Source organism: Phyllobates terribilis, unplaced genomic scaffold, assembly GCF_046119375.1.
Source record: "Phyllobates terribilis strain yellow unplaced genomic scaffold, ASM4611937v1 Scaffold_8__6_contigs__length_399053987, whole genome shotgun sequence".
Lineage (NCBI taxonomy): Eukaryota > Metazoa > Chordata > Amphibia > Anura > Dendrobatidae > Phyllobates > Phyllobates terribilis.
In genome coordinates this window covers 377,812,482-377,833,869 of record NW_027362768.1, presented here as the reverse complement: position 1 = coordinate 377,833,869, position 21,388 = coordinate 377,812,482, and the positions used below count along the sequence as shown (strand labels likewise).

The 21,388-nt window shown below is 46.0% G+C and overlaps 1 protein-coding gene across 1 annotated transcript in view; it reads right to left on the bottom strand.

Moving 5' to 3' along the window:
• Positions 1-21,388, bottom strand: part of RAD18 (RAD18 E3 ubiquitin protein ligase) — a 329,593-nt gene that overhangs the window by 151,677 nt on the left and 156,528 nt on the right. The window contains exon 10 of the mRNA XM_073645023.1: positions 13,235-13,345. Within this exon, the coding sequence (XP_073501124.1) occupies positions 13,235-13,345 (111 nt within the window). The remainder of the gene's footprint in view (positions 1-13,234; positions 13,346-21,388) is intronic.

Genomic DNA, 21,388 nt, shown 5'->3' with positions numbered 1-21,388 from the left:
CTCCACGTGCCTGTATGACCTCCCTACAACGCCTGGGCATGCTCCTGATGAGGCTGAGTATTGCGTGTGGCCTCCACGTGCCTGTATGACCTCCCTACAATGCCTGGGCATGCTCCTGATGAGGCTGAGTATTGCGTGTGGCCTCCACGTGCCTGTATGACCTCCCTACAATGCCTGGGCATGCTCCTGATGAGGCTCAGTATTGTGTGTGGCCTCCACGTGCCTGTATGACCTCCCTACAACGCCTGGGCATGCTCGTGATGAGGCTGAGTATTGTGTGTGGCCTCCACGTGCCAGTATGACCTCCCTACAACGCCTGGGCATGCTCCTGATGAGGCTGAGTATTGTGTGTGGCCTCCACGTGCCAGTATGACCTCCCTACAACGCCTGGGCATGCTCCTGATGAGGCTGAGTATTGTGTGTGGCCACCATGTGCCTGTATGACCTCCCTACAACGCCTGGGCATGCTCCTGATGAGGCTCAGTATTGTGTGTGGCCTCCACGTGCCTGTATGAACTCCCTACAACGCCTGGGCATGCTCCTGATGAGGCTGAGTATTGTGTGTGGCCTCCACGTGCCTGTATGACCTCCCTACAACACCTGGGCACGCTCCTGATGAGGCGCAGTATTATGTGTGGCCTCCACGTGCCTGTATGAACTCCCTACAATGCCTGGGCATGCTCCTGATGAGGCTGAGTATTGTGTGTGGCCTCCACGTGCCTGTATGACCTCCCTACAACGCCTGGGCATGCTCCTGATGAGGCTGAGTATTGTGTGTGGCCTCCACGTGCCTGTATGACCTCCCTACAACGCCTGGGCATGCTCGTGATGAGGCTGAGTATTGTGTGTGGCCTCCACGTGCCTGTATGACCTCCCTACAACGCCTGGGTATGCTCCTGATGAGGCTGAGTATTGTGTGTGGCCTCCACGTGCCTGTATGACCTCCCTACAATGCCTGGGCATGCTCCTGATGAGGCTGAGTATTGTGTGTGGCCTCCACGTGCCTGTATGACCTCCCTACAGCGCCTGGGCATGCTCCTGATGAGGCTGAGCATTGTGTGTGGCCTCCACGTGTCGGTATGACCTCCCTACAACGCCTGGGTATGCTCCTGATGAGGCTGAGTATTGTGTGTGGCCTACACGTGCCTGTATGACCTCCCTACAATGCCTGGGCATGCTCCTGATGAGGCTGAGTATTGTGTGTGGCCTCCACGTGCCTGTATGAACTCCCTACAACGCCTGGGCATGCTCCTGATGAGGCTCAGTATTGTGTGTGGCCTCCACGTGCCGGTATGACCTCCCTACAACGCCTGGGTATGCTCCTGATGAGGCTGAGTATTGTGTGTGGCCTCCACGTGCCTGTATGACCTCCCTACAATGCCTGGGCATGCTCCTGATGAGGCGGAGTATTGTGTGTGGCCTACACGTGCCTGTATGACCTCCCTACAATGCCTGGGCATGCTCCTGATGAGGCTGAGTATTGTGTGTGGCCTCCACGTGCCTGTATGAACTCCCTACAACGCCTGGGCATGCTCCTGATGAGGCTGAGTATTGTGTGTGGCCTCCACGTGCCTGTATGACCTCCCTACAATGCCTGGGCATGCTCCTGATGAGGCTGAGTATTGTGTGTGGCCTCCACGTGCCTGTATGACCTCCCTACAGCGCCTGGGCATGCTCCTGATGAGGCTGAGCATTGTGTGTGGCCTCCACGTGTCGGTATGACCTCCCTACAACGCCTGGGTATGCTCCTGATGAGGCTGAGTATTGTGTGTGGCCTACACGTGCCTGTATGACCTCCCTACAATGCCTGGGCAAGCTCCTGATGAGGCTGAGTATTGTGTGTGGCCTCCACGTGCCTGTATGAACTCCCTACAACGCCTGGGCATGCTCCTGATGAGGCTCAGTATTGTGTGTGGCCTCCACGTGCCGGTATGACCTCCCTACAACGCCTGGGCATGCTCCTGATGAGGCTGAGTATTGTGTGTGGCCTCCACGTGCCTGTATGACCTCCCTACAATGCCTGGGCATGCTCCTGATGAGGCTGAGTATTGTGTGTGGCCTCCACGTGCCTGTATGACCTCCCTACAGCGCCTGGGCATGCTCCTGATGAGGCTGAGTATTGTGTGTGGCCTCCACGTGCCTGTATGACCTCCCTACAATGCCTGGGCATGCTCCTGATGAGGCTGAGTATTGTGTGTGGCCTCCACGTGCCTGTATGACCTCCCTACAGCGCCTGGGCATGCTCCTGATGAGGCTGAGTATTGTGTGTGGCCTCCACGTGTCGGTATGACCTCCCTACAACGCCTGGGCATGCTCCTGATGAGGCCGAGTATTGTGTGTGGCCTCCACGTGCCTGTATGACCTCCCTACAACGCCTGGGCATGCTCCTGATGAGGCCGAGTATTGTGTGTGGCCTCCACGTGCCTGTATGACCTCCCTACAATGCCTGGGCATGCTCCTGATGAGGCTGAGTATTGTGTGTGGCCTCCACGTGCCTGTATGACCTCCCTACAATGCCTGGGCATGCTCCTGATGAGGCTCAGTATTGTGTGTGGCCTCCACGTGCCTGTATTACCTCCCTACAGCGCCTGGGCATGCTCCTGATGAGGCTGAGTATTGTGTGTGGCCTCCACGTGCCTGTATGACCTCCCTACAATGCCTGGGCATGCTCCTGATGAGGCTCAGTATTGTGTGTGGCCTCCACGTGCCTGTATGACCTCCCTACAGCGCCTGGGCATGCTCCTGATGAGGCTGAGTATTGTGTGTGGCCTCCACGTGCCTGTATGACCTCCCTACAACGCCTGGGCATCCCCCTGATGAGGCTGAGTATTGTGTGTGGCCTCCACGTGCCTGTATGACCTCTCTACAACGCCTGGGCATGCTCCTGATGAGGTTGCGGATGATCTCCTGTGGGATCTCCTCCCAGACCTGGACTAAAGCATCCGCCAACTCCTGGACAGTCTGTGGTGCAACGTGACGCTGGTGGATGGAGCGAGACATGATGTCCCAGATGTGCTCAATCGGATTCAGGTCTGGGGAACGGGCGGCCAGTCCATAGCTTCAATGCCTTCATCTTGCAGGAACTGCTGACACACTCCAGCCACATGAGGTCTGGCATTGTCCTGCATTAGGAGGAACCCAGGGCCAACCGCACCAGCATATGGTCTCACAAGGGGTCTGAGGATCTCATCTCGGTACCTAATGGCAGTCAGGCTACCTCTGGCGAGCACATGGAGGGCTGTGCGGCCCTCCAAAGAAATGCCACCCCACACCATTACTGACCCTCTGCCAAACCGGTCATGCTGAAGGATGTTGCAGGCAGCAGATCGCTCTCCACGGCGTCTCCAGACTCTGTCACGTCTGTTACATGGGCTCAGTGTGAACCTGCTTTCATCTGTGAAGGGCACAGGGCGCCAGTGGCGACTTTGCCAATCCTGGTGTTCTGTGGCAAATGCCAAGCGTCCTGCACGGTGTTAGGCTGTGAGCACAACCCCCATCTGTGGACGTCGGGCCCTCATACCACCCTCATGGAGTCGGTTTCTAACCGTTTGTGCAGACACATGCACATTTGTGGCCTGCTGGAGGTCATTTTGCAGGGCTCTGGTAGTGCTCCTCCTGTTCCTCCTTGCACAAAGGCGGAGGTAGTGGTCCTGCTGCTGGGTTGTTGCCCTCCTACGGCCCCCTCCACATCTCCTGGCGTACTGGCCTGTCTCCTGGTAGCGCCTCCAGCCTCTGGACTCTACGCTGACAGACACAGCAAACCTTCTTGCCACAGCTCGCATTGATATGCCATCCTGGATGAGCTGCACTACCTGAGCAACTTCTGTGGGTTGTAGAGTCCGTCTCATGTTACCACGAGTGTGAAAGCACAACCAACATTCAAAAGTAACCAAAACATCAGCCAGAAAGCATTGGTACTGAGATGTGGTCTGTGGTCCCCACCTGCAGAACCACTCCTTTATTAAGGGTGTCTTGATAATTGCCAATAATTTCCATCTATTGTCTATTCCATTTGCACAACAGCATGTGAAATTGATTGTCAATCAGTGTTGCTTCCTAAGTGGACAGTTTGATTTCACAGAAGTTTGATTTACTTGGAGTTATAGTCTGTTATTTAAGTCTTCCCTTTATTTTTTTGAGCAGTGTATATCAATTCATTGCTGCCATTAGTAAAAGAAACAGAGGAAACTGAAATATATCTGGGCTGCACAGTCAATGAGAAAGCTCACAGCAGCACAGAGGATATCAGGAGAAGCAGCTGCTGATTTAGGGGAAATCAGAGACCTATATATTCATGTAAAAAGAGCAGCGGCCTGATATTACGAGATAAAGTAAAGTAAAAAGATCACAATAGAAATGGTGGGGCACGCAGCAGCACAGAGTATTTCAGAAAAGCAGTGTAGGGGATGGTGACCTGTCCTCTCACTTTATGGACAACGAGAAGATTTTGGGAGATGAAAGGAGAGAAGAAACAGGCAGCTTCTTAGAGAAGGAGCGATGTCCCACAGCAGCACAGAGGATTTTATGAGCGAGGTCTGCGGTTCTTCATGAGTGCAGCGACTTATTATATAGGAGACCGAGCTCCTTAATCAGACTCCTTATAAGCACTCATCCAGCCGAGTGTCCGGGCAGCCGGAGGCTTCCTTACAGGTAATGGCAGGAGAAGGGCTGGAAATAGAGCTGATTATGGCTGATGAGCCCTCACCGATCGATGGTTATTATACCGGCGCTCTGCCCTGTCACCTGGAAGAAGAGTCCATGAGCGCAGCAACCTATATCATCACACATGGCTGCACTGGAAGTCTACACCATTCACTGATCCCTAAGGGGACACTGGTATAAGATATCATTAAAGAAAATAATAATAATAAAAAAAAAAGAAACCTCACAAAGTCTTTGAGTTGTACTCTTATATAACGAGCTTTAACATTTCTCTATGTTCCTCTTCTTCCTTGAAAAAAAATTGAAAAATCTCAGCTGCCTTTTGCCACCACTAGGGGGCAGCTCTGTAGACAGCTCTATATGCTCACACTGACCTGCATAAAAGCTGCATACACACTGCCCTCTAGTGGAGGTGGATGATATAATTATAAATCTGAAGGTGGGAAGCAGGAAACGTGTCACTACATCATTTTATGCTGCTGGATATTAGTCAGAGATGCTCTTTAACCTTTCAGGCTCATTAAGTCAATTAAGTTAAGATCAGCAGCTGCCGGGTGGGAGCCTTAATGGCCGGAGAGGACTGTACACACTAAATACTGAGGCTGCTGGGAGCGATTAATGAAATATCATGACTTCTCCGGCCGCCTCCACAGCCGACACACTGACCGAGGGCCGGCCACCGCAGCGCTACAGCCACCGCAGCGCTACCACCACCGCAGAGCTACCGCCACCGCAGAGCTACCGCCAACGCAGCGCTACAGCCACCGCAGCGCTACCGCCACCCCAGAGCTACCGCCACCCCAGAGCTACCGCCACCCCAGAGCTACCGCCACCCCAGAGCTACCGCCACCCCAGAGCTACCGCCACCGCAGAGCTACCGCCACCCCAGAGCTACCGCCAACGCAGAGCTACCGCCAACGCAGAGCTACCGCCACCGCAGCCCTACCGCCACCGCAGCCCTACCGCCACCGCAGCCCTACCGCCACCGCAGCCCTACCGCCACCGCAGAGCTACCGCCACCGCAGAGCTACAGCCACCGCAGAGCTACAGCCACCGCAGCGCTACAGCCACCCCAGCGCTACAGCCACCGCAGCCCTACAGCCACCGCAGAGCTACCGCCACCCCAGAGCTACCGCCACCCCAGAGCTACCGCCACCCCAGAGCTACCGCCAACGCAGCGCTACCGCCAACGCAGCGCTACCGCCAACGCAGCGCTACCGCCAACGCAGCCCTACCGCCACCCCAGAGCTACAGCCACCGCAGCGCTACAGCCACCCCAGAGCTACAGCCACCGCAGCGCTACAGCCACCGCAGCGCTACAGCCACCGCAGCGCTACAGCCACCGCAGCGCTACAGCCACAGCAGCGCTACAGCAACAGCAGGGCTACAGCCACCCCAGCGCTACAACCACCCCAGAGCTACAGCCACCCCAGAGCTACAGCCACCCCAGAGCTACAGCCACCCCAGAGCTACAGCCACCGCAGAGCTACAGCCACCGCAGAGCTACAGCCACCGCAGCGCTACAGCCACCGCAGCGCTACAGCCACCGCAGAACTACAGCCACCGCAGAACTACAGCCACCGCAGAGCTACAGCCACCGCAGCACTACAGCCACCGCAGCACTACAGCCACCGCAGAGCTACAGCCACCGCAGCGCTACAGCCACCTACAGAGCACTGACTACTGTGCAAACAGATCAGCACTCCGTTCACGGCTCACACACCGACCAAATCCCTGCATTTCCAGAGCAGCGGGTGCAAGATGTAAATCATAAAAGGGCGGCATTCTCAGTGATGTCACCGCTGATCTCTAGTGATGGATAGGTGGCATTCTCAGTGATGTCACCGCTGATCTCTGGTGATGGATAAGCGGCATTCTCAGTGATGTCACCTCTGATCTCTGGTGATGGATAGGAGGCATTCTCAGTGATGTCACCGCTGATCTCTGGTGATGGATAGGCGGCATTCTCAGTGATGTCACCGCTGACCTCTGGTGATGGATAGGCGGCATTCTCAGTGATGTCACTGCTGATCTTTGGTGATGGATAGGCGGCATTCTCAGTGATGTCACCGCTGATCTCTAGTGATAGGTGGCATTCTCAGTGATGTCACCGCTGATCTCTGGTGATGGATAGGCGGCATTCTCAGTGATGTCACTGCTGATCTTTGGTGATGGATAGGCGGCATTCTCAGTGATGTCACCGCTGATCTCTAGTGATAGGTGGCATTCTCAGTGATGTCACCGCTGATCTCTAGTGATGGATAGGCGGCATTCTCAGTGATGTCACCGCTGATCTCTAGTGATGGATAGGCGGCATTCTCAGTGATGTCACCGCTGATCTCTAGTGATAGGTGGCATTCTCAGTGATGTCACCGCTGATCTCTGGTGATGGATAGGCGGCATTCTCAGTGATGTCACCGCTGATCTCTAGTGATGGATAGGCGGCATTCTCAGTGATGACACCGCTGATCTCTAGTGATGGATAGGCGGCATTCTCAGTGATGACACCGCTCATCTCTAGTGATGGATAGGCGGCATTCTCAGTGATGTCACCGCTGATCACTAGTGATGGATAGGCGGCATTCTCAGTGATGTCACCGCTGATCTCTGGTGATAGGCGGCATTCTCAGTGATGTCACCGCTGATCTCTGGTGATAGGCGGCATTCTCAGTGATGTCACCGCTGATCTCTGGTGATGGATAGGCGGCATTCTCAGTGATGTCACCGCTGATCTCTGGTGATGGATAAGCGGCCTTCTCAGTGATGTCACCGCTGATCTCTGGTGATGGATAAGCGGCATTCTCAGTGACGTCACCGCTGATGGATAGGCGGCATTCTCAGTGATGTCACCGCTGATCTCTAGTGATGGATAGGCGGCATTCTCAGTGATGTCACCGCTGATCACTAGTGATGGATAGGCGGCATTCTCAGTGATGTCACCGCTGATCTCTGGTGATAGGCGGAATTCTCAGTGATGTCACCGCTGATCTCTGGTGATAGGCGGCATTCTCAGTGATGTCACCGCTGATCTCTGGTGATAGGCGGAATTCTCAGTGATGTCACCGCTGATCTCTGGTGATAGGCGGCATTCTCAGTGATGTCACCGCTGATCTCTGGTGATGGATAGGCGGCATTCTCAGTGATGTCACCGCTGATCTCTGGTGATGGATAAGCGGCCTTCTCAGTGATGTCACCGCTGATCTCTGGTGATGGATAAGCGGCATTCTCAGTGACGTCACCGCTGATCTCTGCTGATGGATAGGCGGCATTCTCAGTGATGTCACCGCTGATCTCTAGTGATGGATAGGCGGCATTCTCAGGGATGTCACCGCTGATCTCTGCTGATGGATAGGAGGCATTCTCAGTGATGTCACCGCTGATCTCTGGTGATGGATAGGCGGCATTCTCAGTGATGTCACCGCTGATCTCTAGGGATAGGCGGCATTCTCAGTGATGTCACCGCTGATCTCCAGTGATAGGCGGCATTCTCAGTGATGTCACCGCTGATCTCTTGTGATAGGTGGCATTCTCAGTGATGTCACCGCTGATCTCTTGTGATAGGCGGCATTCTCAGTGATGTCACCGCTGATCTCTAGTGATGGATAGGCAGCATTCTCAGTGATGTCACCGCTGATCTCTGGTGATGGATAGGCGGCATTCTCAGTGATGTCACCGCTGATCTCTAGTGATGGATAGGAGGCATTCTCAGTGATGTCACCGCTGATCTCTAGTGATGGATAGGCGGCATTCTCAGTGATGTCACCGCTGATCTCTAGTGATGGATAGGCGGAATTCTCAGTGATGTCACCGCTGATCTCTAGTGATGGATAGGCGGCATTCTCAGTGATGTCACCGCTGATCTCTAGTGATGGATAGGCGGCATTCTCAGTGATGTCACCTCTGATCTCTAGTGATGGATAGGCGGAATTCTCAGTGATGTCACCGCTGATCTCTAGTGATGGATAGGCGGCATTCTCAGTGATGTCACTGCTGATCTCTAGTGATGGATAGGCGGCATTCTCAGTGATGTCACCTCTGATCTCTAGTGATGGATAAGCGGCATTCTCAGTGATGTCACTGCTGATCTCTGGTGATGGATAAGCGGCATTCTCAGTGATGTCACCTCTGATCTCTGGTGATGGATAGGAGGCATTCTCAGTGATGTCACCGCTGATCTCTGGTGATGGATAGGAGGCATTCTCAGTGATGTAACCGCTGATCTCTGGTGATGGATAGGCGGCATTCTCAGTGATGTCACCGCTGATCTCTGGTGATGGATAGGCGGCATTCTCAGTGATGTCACCGCTGATCTCTAGTGATGGATAGGCGGCATTCTCAGTGATGTCACCGCTGATCTCTGGTGATGGATAGGCGGCATTCTCAGTGATGTCACCGCTGATCTCTGGTGATGGATAGGCGGCATTCTCAGTGATGTCACCGCTGATCTCTGGTGATGGATAGGCGGCATTCTCAGTGATGTCACCGCTGATCTCTAGTGATGGATAGGAGGCATTCTCAGTGATGTCACCGCTGATCTCTGGTGATGGATAGGAGGCATTCTCAGTGATGTCACCGCTGATCTCTGGTGATGGATAGGCGGCATTCTCAGTGATGTCACCGCTGATCTCTGGTGATGGATAGGCGGCATTCTCAGTGATGTCACCGCTTATCTCTGGTGATGGATAGGCGGCATTCTCAGTGATGTCACCGCTTATCTCTAGTGATGGATAGGCGGCATTCTCAGTGATGTCACCGCTGATCTCTAGTGATGGATAGGCGGCATTCTCAGTGATGTCACCGCTGATCTCTGGTGATGGATAGGTGGCATTCTCAGTGATGTCACCTCTGATCTCTGGTGATGGATAGGAGGCATTCTCAGTGATGTCACCTCTGATCTCTGGTGATGGATAGGCGGCATTCTCAGTGATGTCACCGCTGATCTCTGGTGATGGATAGGTGGCATTCTCAGTGATGTCACCTCTGATCTCTGGTGATGGATAGGAGGCATTCTCAGTGATGTCACCGCTGATCTCTGGTGATAGGAGGCATTCTCAGTGATGTCACCGCTGATCTCTGGTGATGGATAGGCGGCATTATCAGTGATGTCACCGCTGATCTCTGGTGATGGATAGGCGGCATTCTCAGTGATGTCACCGCTGATCTCTGGTGATGGATAGGCGGCATTCTCAGTGATGTCACCGCTGATCTCTAGTGATGGATAGGAGGCATTCTCAGTGATGTCACCGCTGATCTCTGGTGATGGATAGGCGGCATTCTCAGTGATGTCACCGCTGATCTCTGGTGATGGATAGGCGGCATTCTCAGTGATGTCACCGCTGATCTCTGGTGATGGATAGGAGGCATTCTCAGTGATGTCACCGCTGATCTCTGGTGATGGATAGGCGGCATTCTCAGTGATGTCACCGCTGATCTCTGGTGATGGATAGGCGTCATTCTCAGTGATGTCACCGCTGATCTCTGGTGATGGATAGGAGGCATTCTCAGTGATGTCACTGCTGATCTCTGGTGATGAATAGGCGGCATTCTCAGTGATGTCACCGCTGATCTCTAGTGATGGATAGGAGGCATTCTCAGTGATGTCACCGCTGATCTCTGGTGATGGATAGGAGGCATTCTCAGTGATGTCACCGCTGATCTCTGGTGATGGATAGGCGGCATTCTCAGTGATGTCACCGCTGATCTCTGGTGATGGATAGGCGGCATTCTCAGTGATGTCACCGCTGATCTCTGGTGATGGATAGGCGGCATTCTCAGTGATGTCACCGCTTATCTCTAGTGATGGATAGGCGGCATTCTCAGTGATGTCACCGCTGATCTCTGGTGATGGATAGGTGGCATTCTCAGTGATGTCACCTCTGATCTCTGGTGATGGATAGGAGGCATTCTCAGTGATGTCACCTCTGATCTCTGGTGATGGATAGGAGGCATTCTCAGTGATGTCACCGCTGATCTCTGGTGATAGGAGGCATTCTCAGTGATGTCACCGCTGATCTCTGGTGATGGATAGGTGGCATTCTCAGTGATGTCACCTCTGATCTCTGGTGATGGATAGGAGGCATTCTCAGTGATGTCACCGCTGATCTCTGGTGATAGGAGGCATTCTCAGTGATGTCACCGCTGATCTCTGGTGATGGATAGGTGGCATTCTCAGTGATGTCACCTCTGATCTCTGGTGATGGATAGGAGGCATTCTCAGTGATGTCACCGCTGATCTCTAGTGATGGATAGGAGGCATTCTCAGTGATGTCACCGCTGATCTCTAGTGATGGATAGGCGGCATTCTCAGTGATGTCACCGCTGATCTCTGGTGATGGATAGGAGGCATTCTCAGTGATGTCACCGCTGATCTCTAGTGATGGATAGGCGGCATTCTCAGTGATGTCACCGCTGATCTCTGGTGATGGATAGGTGGCATTCTCAGTGATGTCACCGCTGATCTCTGGTGATGGATAGGCGGCATTCTCAGTGATGTCACCGCTGATCTCTGGTGATGGATAGGTGGCATTCTCAGTGATGTCACCGCTGATCTCTGGTGATGGATAGGCGGCATTCTCAGTGATGTCACCGCTGATCTCTGGTGATGGATAGGTGGCATTCTCAGTGATGTCACCGCTGATCTCTGGTGATGGATAGGCGGCATTCTCAGTGATGTCACCGCTGATCTCTGGTGATGGATAGGTGGCATTCTCAGTGATGTCACCGCTGATCTCTGGTGATGGATAGGCGGCATTCTCAGTGATGTCACCGCTGATCTCTGGTGATGGATAGGCGGCGTTCTCAGTGATGTCACCGCTGATCTCTAGTGATGGATAGGCGGCATTCTCAGTGATGTCACCGCTGATCTCTGGTGATGGATAGGCGGCATTCTCAGTGATGTCACCGCTGATCTCCGGTGATGGATAGGCGGCATTCTCAGTGATGTCACCGCTGATCTCTGGTGATGGATAGGCGGCATTCTCAGTGATGTCTCGCTCTTCTCATCTATACGGGGACTATAAGGACATACGTTGGCAGCAGACAGCGCACACCACGATGAGCAGCCATTCCCCTCTCATGTACTGGATGAGGACGTGCCTACGTGACAGAATGGACGACTGATTCAGCAGTTCTAGTCAATGTTGATCTTGTTGACAGAATAGATCAAAGCAAAAAAACAAAGACAAGACTTAAATAAACGCGGACTTATCCACAGATCGCTATCTACGCTGCGCCAAAATGACTTTCATGTGTAAGAGGAAGAAAACACAAAAAAAAAAAACAAGACGAGAAGCACATGTCCAGCAATCAGAGGAGGCACAGCCAGCGACAGAGCAGACATCAGTATTGATAATTAGCCACATGTTAATTTAGGGCAATGAAGTCTGCAAATAATTATTTGCAGACTTCATTTACTTTTCAGGTTTTCATTTTCTATTTTTACAGCCATTATTGCAGAACCTGAAACATGTGGATGATCACCAAAGAGAAAGCCTTTAAGACTGTTTAACCGAGGGGTTACTCTAAAAATTATACAATCCCTCAGAATCTCCCAGCGGCAAGGACCCAAAAGGCGGCAGCAAGGGCCGCAAAGGATGCGGCAAGGGCACCAAAGGCTGCGGCAAGGGCCCCAAAGGCAGCGGCAAGGGCCCCAAAGGCAGCGGCAAGGGCCCCAAAGGCAGCGGCAAGGGCCCCAAAGGCAGCGGCAAGGGCCCCAAAGGCAGCGGCAAGGGCCCCAAAGGCTGCGGCAAGGGCCCCAAAGGCTGCGGCAAGGGCCCCAAAGGCTGCAGCAAGAGCCCCAACAGCTGCGGCAATGGCCCCACAGGTTTCAGCTGGTGTTATATCTTCTGCTGGTAGATTTGCAGATTGTAGTTGACAGTCTCTGTGTTAAAAAGAGCTGACATTTTTGCCATCCACAACACAGCGCAATAACGGCTACTCCACTGTCGGACATTGCAAATGCTGCAGCTAATAACAAAATTAAGACACTGCCGCCATCCCCTCCACATCTACCTGTACTGCTACGATGAAAGCTTTGCACACAGGACTGGAGTTGGCTGAGGACAGCTTCTCCTCCTCCCCCGCATAAAACATTGGAGAATAAATAGAACATAATAAAAGGTTTTGAAAACATTTTTTTTTTTTTTTACGATAAGAGAACAATGGATATTCATTGCTTTGAAATATTGTCTTTATACGCAGAGCGATGGCTGCTATAGGAATCTCCATTCGATGACTTACAACTTTACCAAATTGCATTTTTGGGAATGGAAACTCTGTATGCTGAGAATATCTACACACAGCTCTGTAGGAATGGAGGGTCCGGCCACAACAAAGCTCAGCAAGGCCCTGCTGACCTGATCGACAAAAGGAAGGGCAATGCAACGAGAAAGGAGACGAAAAATACATTATTAACAGATGTATCAGCTTGGAAATATCTGCTTTATAAATATGAGGACAAAGTATGTGTAGAGCTTCCACCTCCTCCTCATCACCCTCTATATGGATTCATTAACGAGCAAGTGGATAATCATCCTGGTGCCAAACTTACTAAGGAGACCGATCCTGCGCTCACCTGTATCGTCACATCCCAAGGGTTCCTCTTTCACCGTGCTTCCCTTAGGAGACTTCCAGCGTCCCTTCACCTGTTCAATGAGCTGCTGGAATTCACTCTTGTGTTTCCTTCCTGTAAGAAAAACATGAAATGTATCAAAGCAGAATAGGTCATCAACTACTATAATACTGCCCCCTATGTACAAGAATATAACTACTATAATACTGCCCCTATGTACAAGAATATAACTGCTATAATACTGCCCCCTATGTACAAGAATATAACTACTATAATACTGCTCCCTATGTACAGGAATATAACTACTATAATACTGCCCCCTATGTACAAGAATATAGCTACTATAATACTGCTCCCTATGTACAGGAATATAACTACTATAATACTGCCCCCTATGTACAAGAATATAACTACTATAATACTGCCCCCTATGTACAAGAATATAACTACTATAATACTGCTCCTATGTACAAGAATATAACTACTATAATACTGCTCCCTATGTACAAGAATATAACTACTATAATACTGCTCCTATGTACAAGAATATAACTACTATAATACTGCTCCTATGTACAAGAATATAACTACTATAATACTGCTCCTATGTACAAGAATATAACTACTATAATACTGCTCCCTATGTACAAGAATATAACTACTATAATACTGCCCCCTATGTACAAGAATATAACTACTATAATACTGCCCCCTATGTACAAGAATATAACTACTATAATACTGCCGCCTATGTACAAGAATATAACTGCTATAATACTGCCCCCTATGTACAAGAATATAACTACTATAATACTGCCCCTATGTACAAGAATATAACTACTATAATACTGCCCCCTATGTACAGGAATATAACTACCATAATACTGCTCCTATGTACAAGAATATAACTACTATAATACTGCTCCTATGTACAAGAATATAACTACTATAATACTGCCCCCTATGTACAAGAATATAACTACTATAATACTGCCCCTATGTACAAGAATATAACTACTATAATACTACTCCTATGTACAAGAATATAACTACTATAATACTGCCCCCTATGTACAGGAATATAACTACTATTATACTGCTCCTATGTACAAGAATATAACTACTATAATACTGACCTTATGTACAAGAATATAACTACTATAATACTGCTCCCTATGTACAAGAATATAACTACTATAATACTGCCCCCTATGTACAGGAATATAACTACTATAATACTGCTCCTATGTACAAGAATATAACTACTATAATACTGCTCCTATGTACAATATAACTACTATAATACTGCCCCTATGTACAGGAATATAACTACCATAATACTGCTCCTATGTACAAGAATATAACTACTATAATACTGCCCCTATGTACAAGAATATAACTACTATAATACTACTCCTATGTACAAGAATATAACTACTATAATACTGCCCCCTATGTACAGGAATATAACTACTATTATACTGCTCCTATGTACAAGAATATAACTACTATAATACTGACCTTATGTACAAGAATATAACTACTATAATACTGCTCCCTATGTACAAGAATATAACTACTATAATATTGCTCCTATGTACAAGAATATAACTACTATAATACTGCTCCTATGTACAAGAATATAACTACTATAATACTGCTCCTATGTACAATATAACTACTATAATACTGCCCCTATGTACAAGAATATAACTACTATAATACTGCCCCCTATGTACAGGAATATAACTACCATAATACTGCTCCTATGTACAAGAATATAACTACTATAATACTGCTCCTATGTACAAGAATATAACTAATATAATACTGCCCCTATGTACAAGAATATAACTACTATAATACTGCCCCTATGTACAAGAATATAACTACTATAATACTGCCCCCTATGTACAAGAATATAACTACTATAATACTGCTCCTATGTACAAGAAAATAACTACTATAATACTGCTCCCTATGTACAAGAATATAACTACTATAATACTGCCCCTATGTACAAGAATATAACTACTATAATACTGCTCCCTATGTACAAGAATATAACTACTATAATACTGCTCCCTATGTACAAGAATATAACTACTATAATACTGCCCCTATGTACAAGAATATAACTACTATAATACTGCTCCCTATGTACAAGAATATAACTACTATAATACTGCCCCTATGTACAAGAATATAACTACTATAATACTGCTCCTATGTACAAGAATATAACTACTATAATACTGCTCCAATGTACAAGAATATAACTACTATAATACTGCCCCCTATGTACAAGAATATAACTACTATAATACTGCTCCTATGTACAAGAATATAACTACTATAATACTGCTCCTATGTATAAGAATATAACTACTATAATACTGCCCCCTATGTACAAGAATATAACTACTATAATACTGCCCCTTATGTACAAGAATATAACTACTATAATACTGCTCCTATGTACAGGAATATAACTACTATAATACTGCTCCTATGTACAAGAATATAACTACTATAATATTGCTCCTATGTACAAGAATATAACTACTATAATACTGCTCCTATATACAAGAATATAACTACTATAATACTGCCCTCTATGTACAAGAATATAACTACTATAATACTGCCCCCTATGTACAAGAATATAACTACTATAATACTGCCCCTATGTACAAGAATATAACTACTATAATACTGCCCCTATGTACAAGAATATAACTACTATAATACTGCCCTCTATGTACAAGAATATAACTACTATAATACTGCCCTCTATGTCCAAGAATATAACTACTATAATACTGCCCTCTATGTACAATAATATAACTGCTATAATACTGCCCCCTATGTACAAGAATATAACTACTATAATACTGCTCCTATGTACAGGAATATAACTACTATAATATTGCTTCTATGTACAAGAATATAACTACTATAATACTGCTCCTATGTACAAGAATATAACTACTATAATACTGCTCCTATGTACAATATAACTACTATAATACTGCTCCTATGTACAAGAATATAACTACTATAATACTGCTCCTATGTACAATATAACTACTATAATACTGCTCCTATGTACAAGAATATAACTAATATAATACTGCCCCCTATGTACAAGAATATAACTACTATAATACTGCCCCTATGTACAAGAATATAACTACTATAATACTGCCCTCTATGTACAAGAATATAACTACTATAATACTGCTCCTATGTACAGGAATATAACTACTATAATATTGCTCCTATGTACAAGAATATAACTACTATAATACTGCTCCTATGTACAAGAATATAACTACTATAATATTGCTCCTATGTACAGTACAGACCAAAAGTTTGGACACACCTTCTCACTTAAAGATTTTTCTGTATTTTCATGACTTCGAAAATTGTACATTCACACTGAAGGCATCAAAACTATGAATTAACACATGTGGAATTATATACTTAACAAAAAAGTGTGAAACAACTGAAAATATGTCTTATATTCTAGGTTCTTCAAAGTAGCCACCTTTTGCTTTGATGACTGCTTTGCACACTGTTGACATTCTCTTGATGAGCTTCAAGAGGTAGTCACCGGAAATGGTTTTCACTTCACAGGTGTGCCCTGTCAGGTTTAATAAGTGGGATTTCTTGCCTGATGGGACCATCAGTTGTGTTGTGCAGAAGTCAGGTGGATACACAGCTGATAGTCCTACTGAATAGACTGTTAGAATTTGTATTATGGCAAGAAAAAAGCAGCTATGTAAAGAAAAACGAGTGGCCATCATTACTTTAAGAAATGAAGTTCAGTCAGTCCGAAAAATTGGGAAAACTTTGAAAGTGTCCCCAAGTGCAGTTGCAAAAACCATCAAGCACTACAAAGAAACTGGCTCACATGAGGACCGCCCGAGGAAAGGAAGACCAAGAGTCACCTCTGCTTCTGAGGATAAGTTTATCCGAGTCACCAGCCTCAGAAATTGCAGGTTAACAGCAGCTCAGATTAAAGACCAGGTCAATGTCACACAGAGTTCTAGCAGCAGACACATCTCTTCAACAACTGTTAAGAGGAGACTTTGTGCAGCAGGCCTGCATGGTAAAATAGCTGCTAGGAAACCACTGCTAAGGACAGGCAACAAGCAGAAGAGACTTGTTTGGGCTAAAGAACACAAGGAATGGACATTAGACCAGTGGAAATCTGTGCTTTGGTCTGATGAGTCCAAATTTGAGATCATTGGTTCCAACCACTGTGTCTTTGTGAGACGCAGAAAAGGTGAACAGATGGACTCTACATGCGTGGTTCCCACCGTGAAGCATGGAGGAGGAGTTGTGATGGTGTGGAGGTGCTTCGCTGGTGACACTGTTGAGGATTTATTCAAAATTGAAGGCATACTGAACCAGCATGACTGCCACAGCATCTTGCAGCGGCATGCTATTCCATCCGGTTTGCGTTTAGTTGGACCATCATTTATTTTTCAACAGGACAATGACCCCAAACACACCTCCAGGCTGTGTAAGGGCTATTTGACCAAGAAGGAGAGTGATGGGGTGCTACGCCAGATGACCTGGCCTCTACAGTCACCAGACCTGAACCCAATCGAGATGGTTTGGGGTGAGCTGGACCGCAGAGTGAAGGCAAAAGGGCCAACAAGTGCTAAGCATCTCTGGGAACTCCTTCAAGATTGTTGGAAGACCAATTCCGGTGACTACCTCTTGAAGCTCATCAAGAGAATGCCAAGAGTGTGCAAAGCAGTCATCAAAGCAAAAGGTGGCTACTGTGAAGAACCTAGAATATAAGACATATTTTCAGTTGTTTCACACTTTTTTGTTAAGTATATAATTCCACATGTGTTAATTCATAGTTTTGATGCCTTCAGTGTGAATGCACAATTTTCAAAGTCATGAAAATACAGAAAAATCTTTAAATGAGTAGGTGTGTCCAAACTTTTGGTCTGTACTGTACAAGAATTTAACTACTATAATACTGCTCCTATGTACAAGAATATAACTACTATAACATTGCTCCTATGTACAAGAATATAACTACTATAATACTGCTCCTATGTACAATATAACTACTATAATACTGCCCCTATGTACAAGAATATAACTACTATAATACTGCCCCTATGTACAAGAATATAACTACTATAATACTGCCCCTATGTACAAGAATATAACTACTATAATACTGCCCTCTATGTACAAGAATATAACTACTATAATACTGCCCTCTATGTACAAGAATACAACTACTATAATACTGACCTCTATGTACAAGAATATAACTACTATAATACTGCCCTCTATGTACAAGAATATAACTACTATAATACTGCTCCTATGTACAAGAATATAACTACTATAATACTGCTCCTATGTACAAGAATATAACTACTATAATACTGCCCTCTATGTACAAGAATATAACTACTATAATACTGCCCTCTATGTACAAGAATATAACTACTATAATACTACCCCCTATGTACAAGAATATAACTACCATAATACTGCTTCTTTGTACAAGAATATAACTACTATAATACTGCCCCATGTACAAGAATATAACTACTATAATACTGCTCCTATGTACAAGAATATAACTGCTATAATACTGCTCCTATGTACAAGAATATAACTACTATAATACTGCCCCCTATGTACAAGAATATAACTACTATAATACTGCTCCTATGTACTGGAATATAACTACTATAATACTGCTCCTATGTACAAGAATATAACTACTATAATACTGCCCCCTATGTACAAGAATATAACTACTATAATACTGCCCCCTATGTACAAGAATATAACTACTATAATACTGCTCCTATGTACAAGAATATAACTACTATAATACTGCCCTCTATGTAAAAGAATATAACTACTATAATACTACCCCCTATGTACAAGAATATAACTACCATAATACTGCTTCTTTGAACAAGAATATAACTACTATAATACTGCCCCTACGTACAAGAATATAACTACTATAATACTGCTCCTATGTACAAGAATATAACTGCTATAATACTGCTCCTATGTACAAGAATATAACTACTATAATACTGCCCCCTATGTACAAGAATATAACTACTATAATACTGCTCCTATGTACAAGAATATAACTACTATAATACTGCTCCTATGTACAAGAATATAACTACTATAATACTGCCCTCTATGTACAAGAATATAACTACTATAATACTGCTCCCTATGTACAAGAATATAACTACTATAATACTGCTCCCTATGTACAAGAATATAACTACTATAATACTGCTCCCTATGTACAAGAATATAACTACTATAATACTGCCCCTTATGTACAAGAATATAACTACTATAATACTGCTCCTATGTACAGGAATATAACTACTATAATATTGCTCCTATGTACAAGAATATAACTACTATAATACTGCTCCCTATATACAAGAATATAACTACTATAATACTGCTCCTATGTATAAGAATATAACTACTATAATACTGCCCCTTATGTACAAGAATATAACTACTATAATACTGCTCCTATGTACAAGAATATAACTACTATAATATTGCTCCTATGTACAAGAATATAACTACTATAATACTGCTCCTATATACAATATAACTACTATAATACTGCCCCTATGTACAAGAATATAACTACTATAATACTGCCCTCTATGTACAAGAATATAACTACTATAATACTACCCCCTATGTACAAGAATATAACTACCATAATACTGCTTCTTTGTACAAGAATATAACTACTATAATACTGCCCCTATGTACAAGAATATAACTACTATAATACTGCTCCTATGTACAAGAATATAACTGCTATAATACTGCCCCTATATACAAGAATATAACTACTATAATACTGCCCCCTATGTATAAGAATATTACTACTATAATACTGCCCCTATGTACAAGAATATTACTACTATAATACTGCCCCCTATGTACAATAATATAAATACTATAATACAGCTTTGAATATACAGTGGGTATGGAAAGTATTCAGACTCCTTTAAATTTGTCACTCTTTTCATTGTAGCCATTAGGTAAATTCTAAAAAGTTCATTTTTTTCTCATTAAAGTTCACTCTGCACCCCATCTTGACTGAAAAAAAACTGAAATGTAGAAATTTTTGCAAATTTATTAAAAATGAAAAACTGAAATATCACATGGTCATAAGTATTCAGACCCTTTGCTCAGACACTTATATTTAAGTCACATTCTGTCCATTTCCTTGTGATCCTCCTTGAGATGGTTCTACTCCTTCATTGGAGTCCAGCTGTGTTTAATTAAACTGATAGGACTTGATTGGAAAGGCACACACCTGTCTATATAAGACCTCACAGCTCACAGTGCATGTCAGACCAAATGAGAATCATGAGCTCAAAGGAACTACCCAAGGAGCTCAGAGACAGAATTGTGGCAAGGCACAGATCTGGCCAAGGCTACAAAAGAATTTCTGCATTACCCAAGGTTTCTAAGAGTTCAGTGGCCTCCATAATCCTTAAATGGAAGAAGTTTGGGACCACCAGAAGTCTTCCAAGACCTGGCCATCCAGCCAAACTGAGCAATCGTGAGAGAAGAGCCTTGGTGAGAGAGGTAAAGAAGAACCCCAAGATCACTGTGGCTGAGCTCCAGAGATGCAGTAGGGAGATGGGGGAAAGTTACACAAAGTCAACTATCACTGCAGCCCTCCACCAGTCGGGCATTTATGGCAGAGTGGCCCTACAGAAGCCTCTCCTCAGAGCAAGACATATGAAAGCCTGCATAGAGTTTGCTCAAAAACACATGAAGGACTCCCAGACTATGAGAAATAAGATTCTCTGGTCTGATGAGACGAAGATAGAACTTTTTAGTGATAATTCTAAGCGGTATGTGTGGAGAAAACCAGGCACTGCTCATCACCTGCGCAATACAATCCCAACAGTGAAACATGGTGGTGGCAGCATCATGCTATGGGGGTGTTTTTCAGCTGCAGGGACAGGACGACTGGTTGCAATTGAAGGAAACATGAATGCAGCCAAGTACATTGATTTCCTGGATGAAAACCTCTTCCAGAGTGCTCTGGACCTCAGACTTGGCCGAAGGTTTACCTTCCAACAAGACAATGAC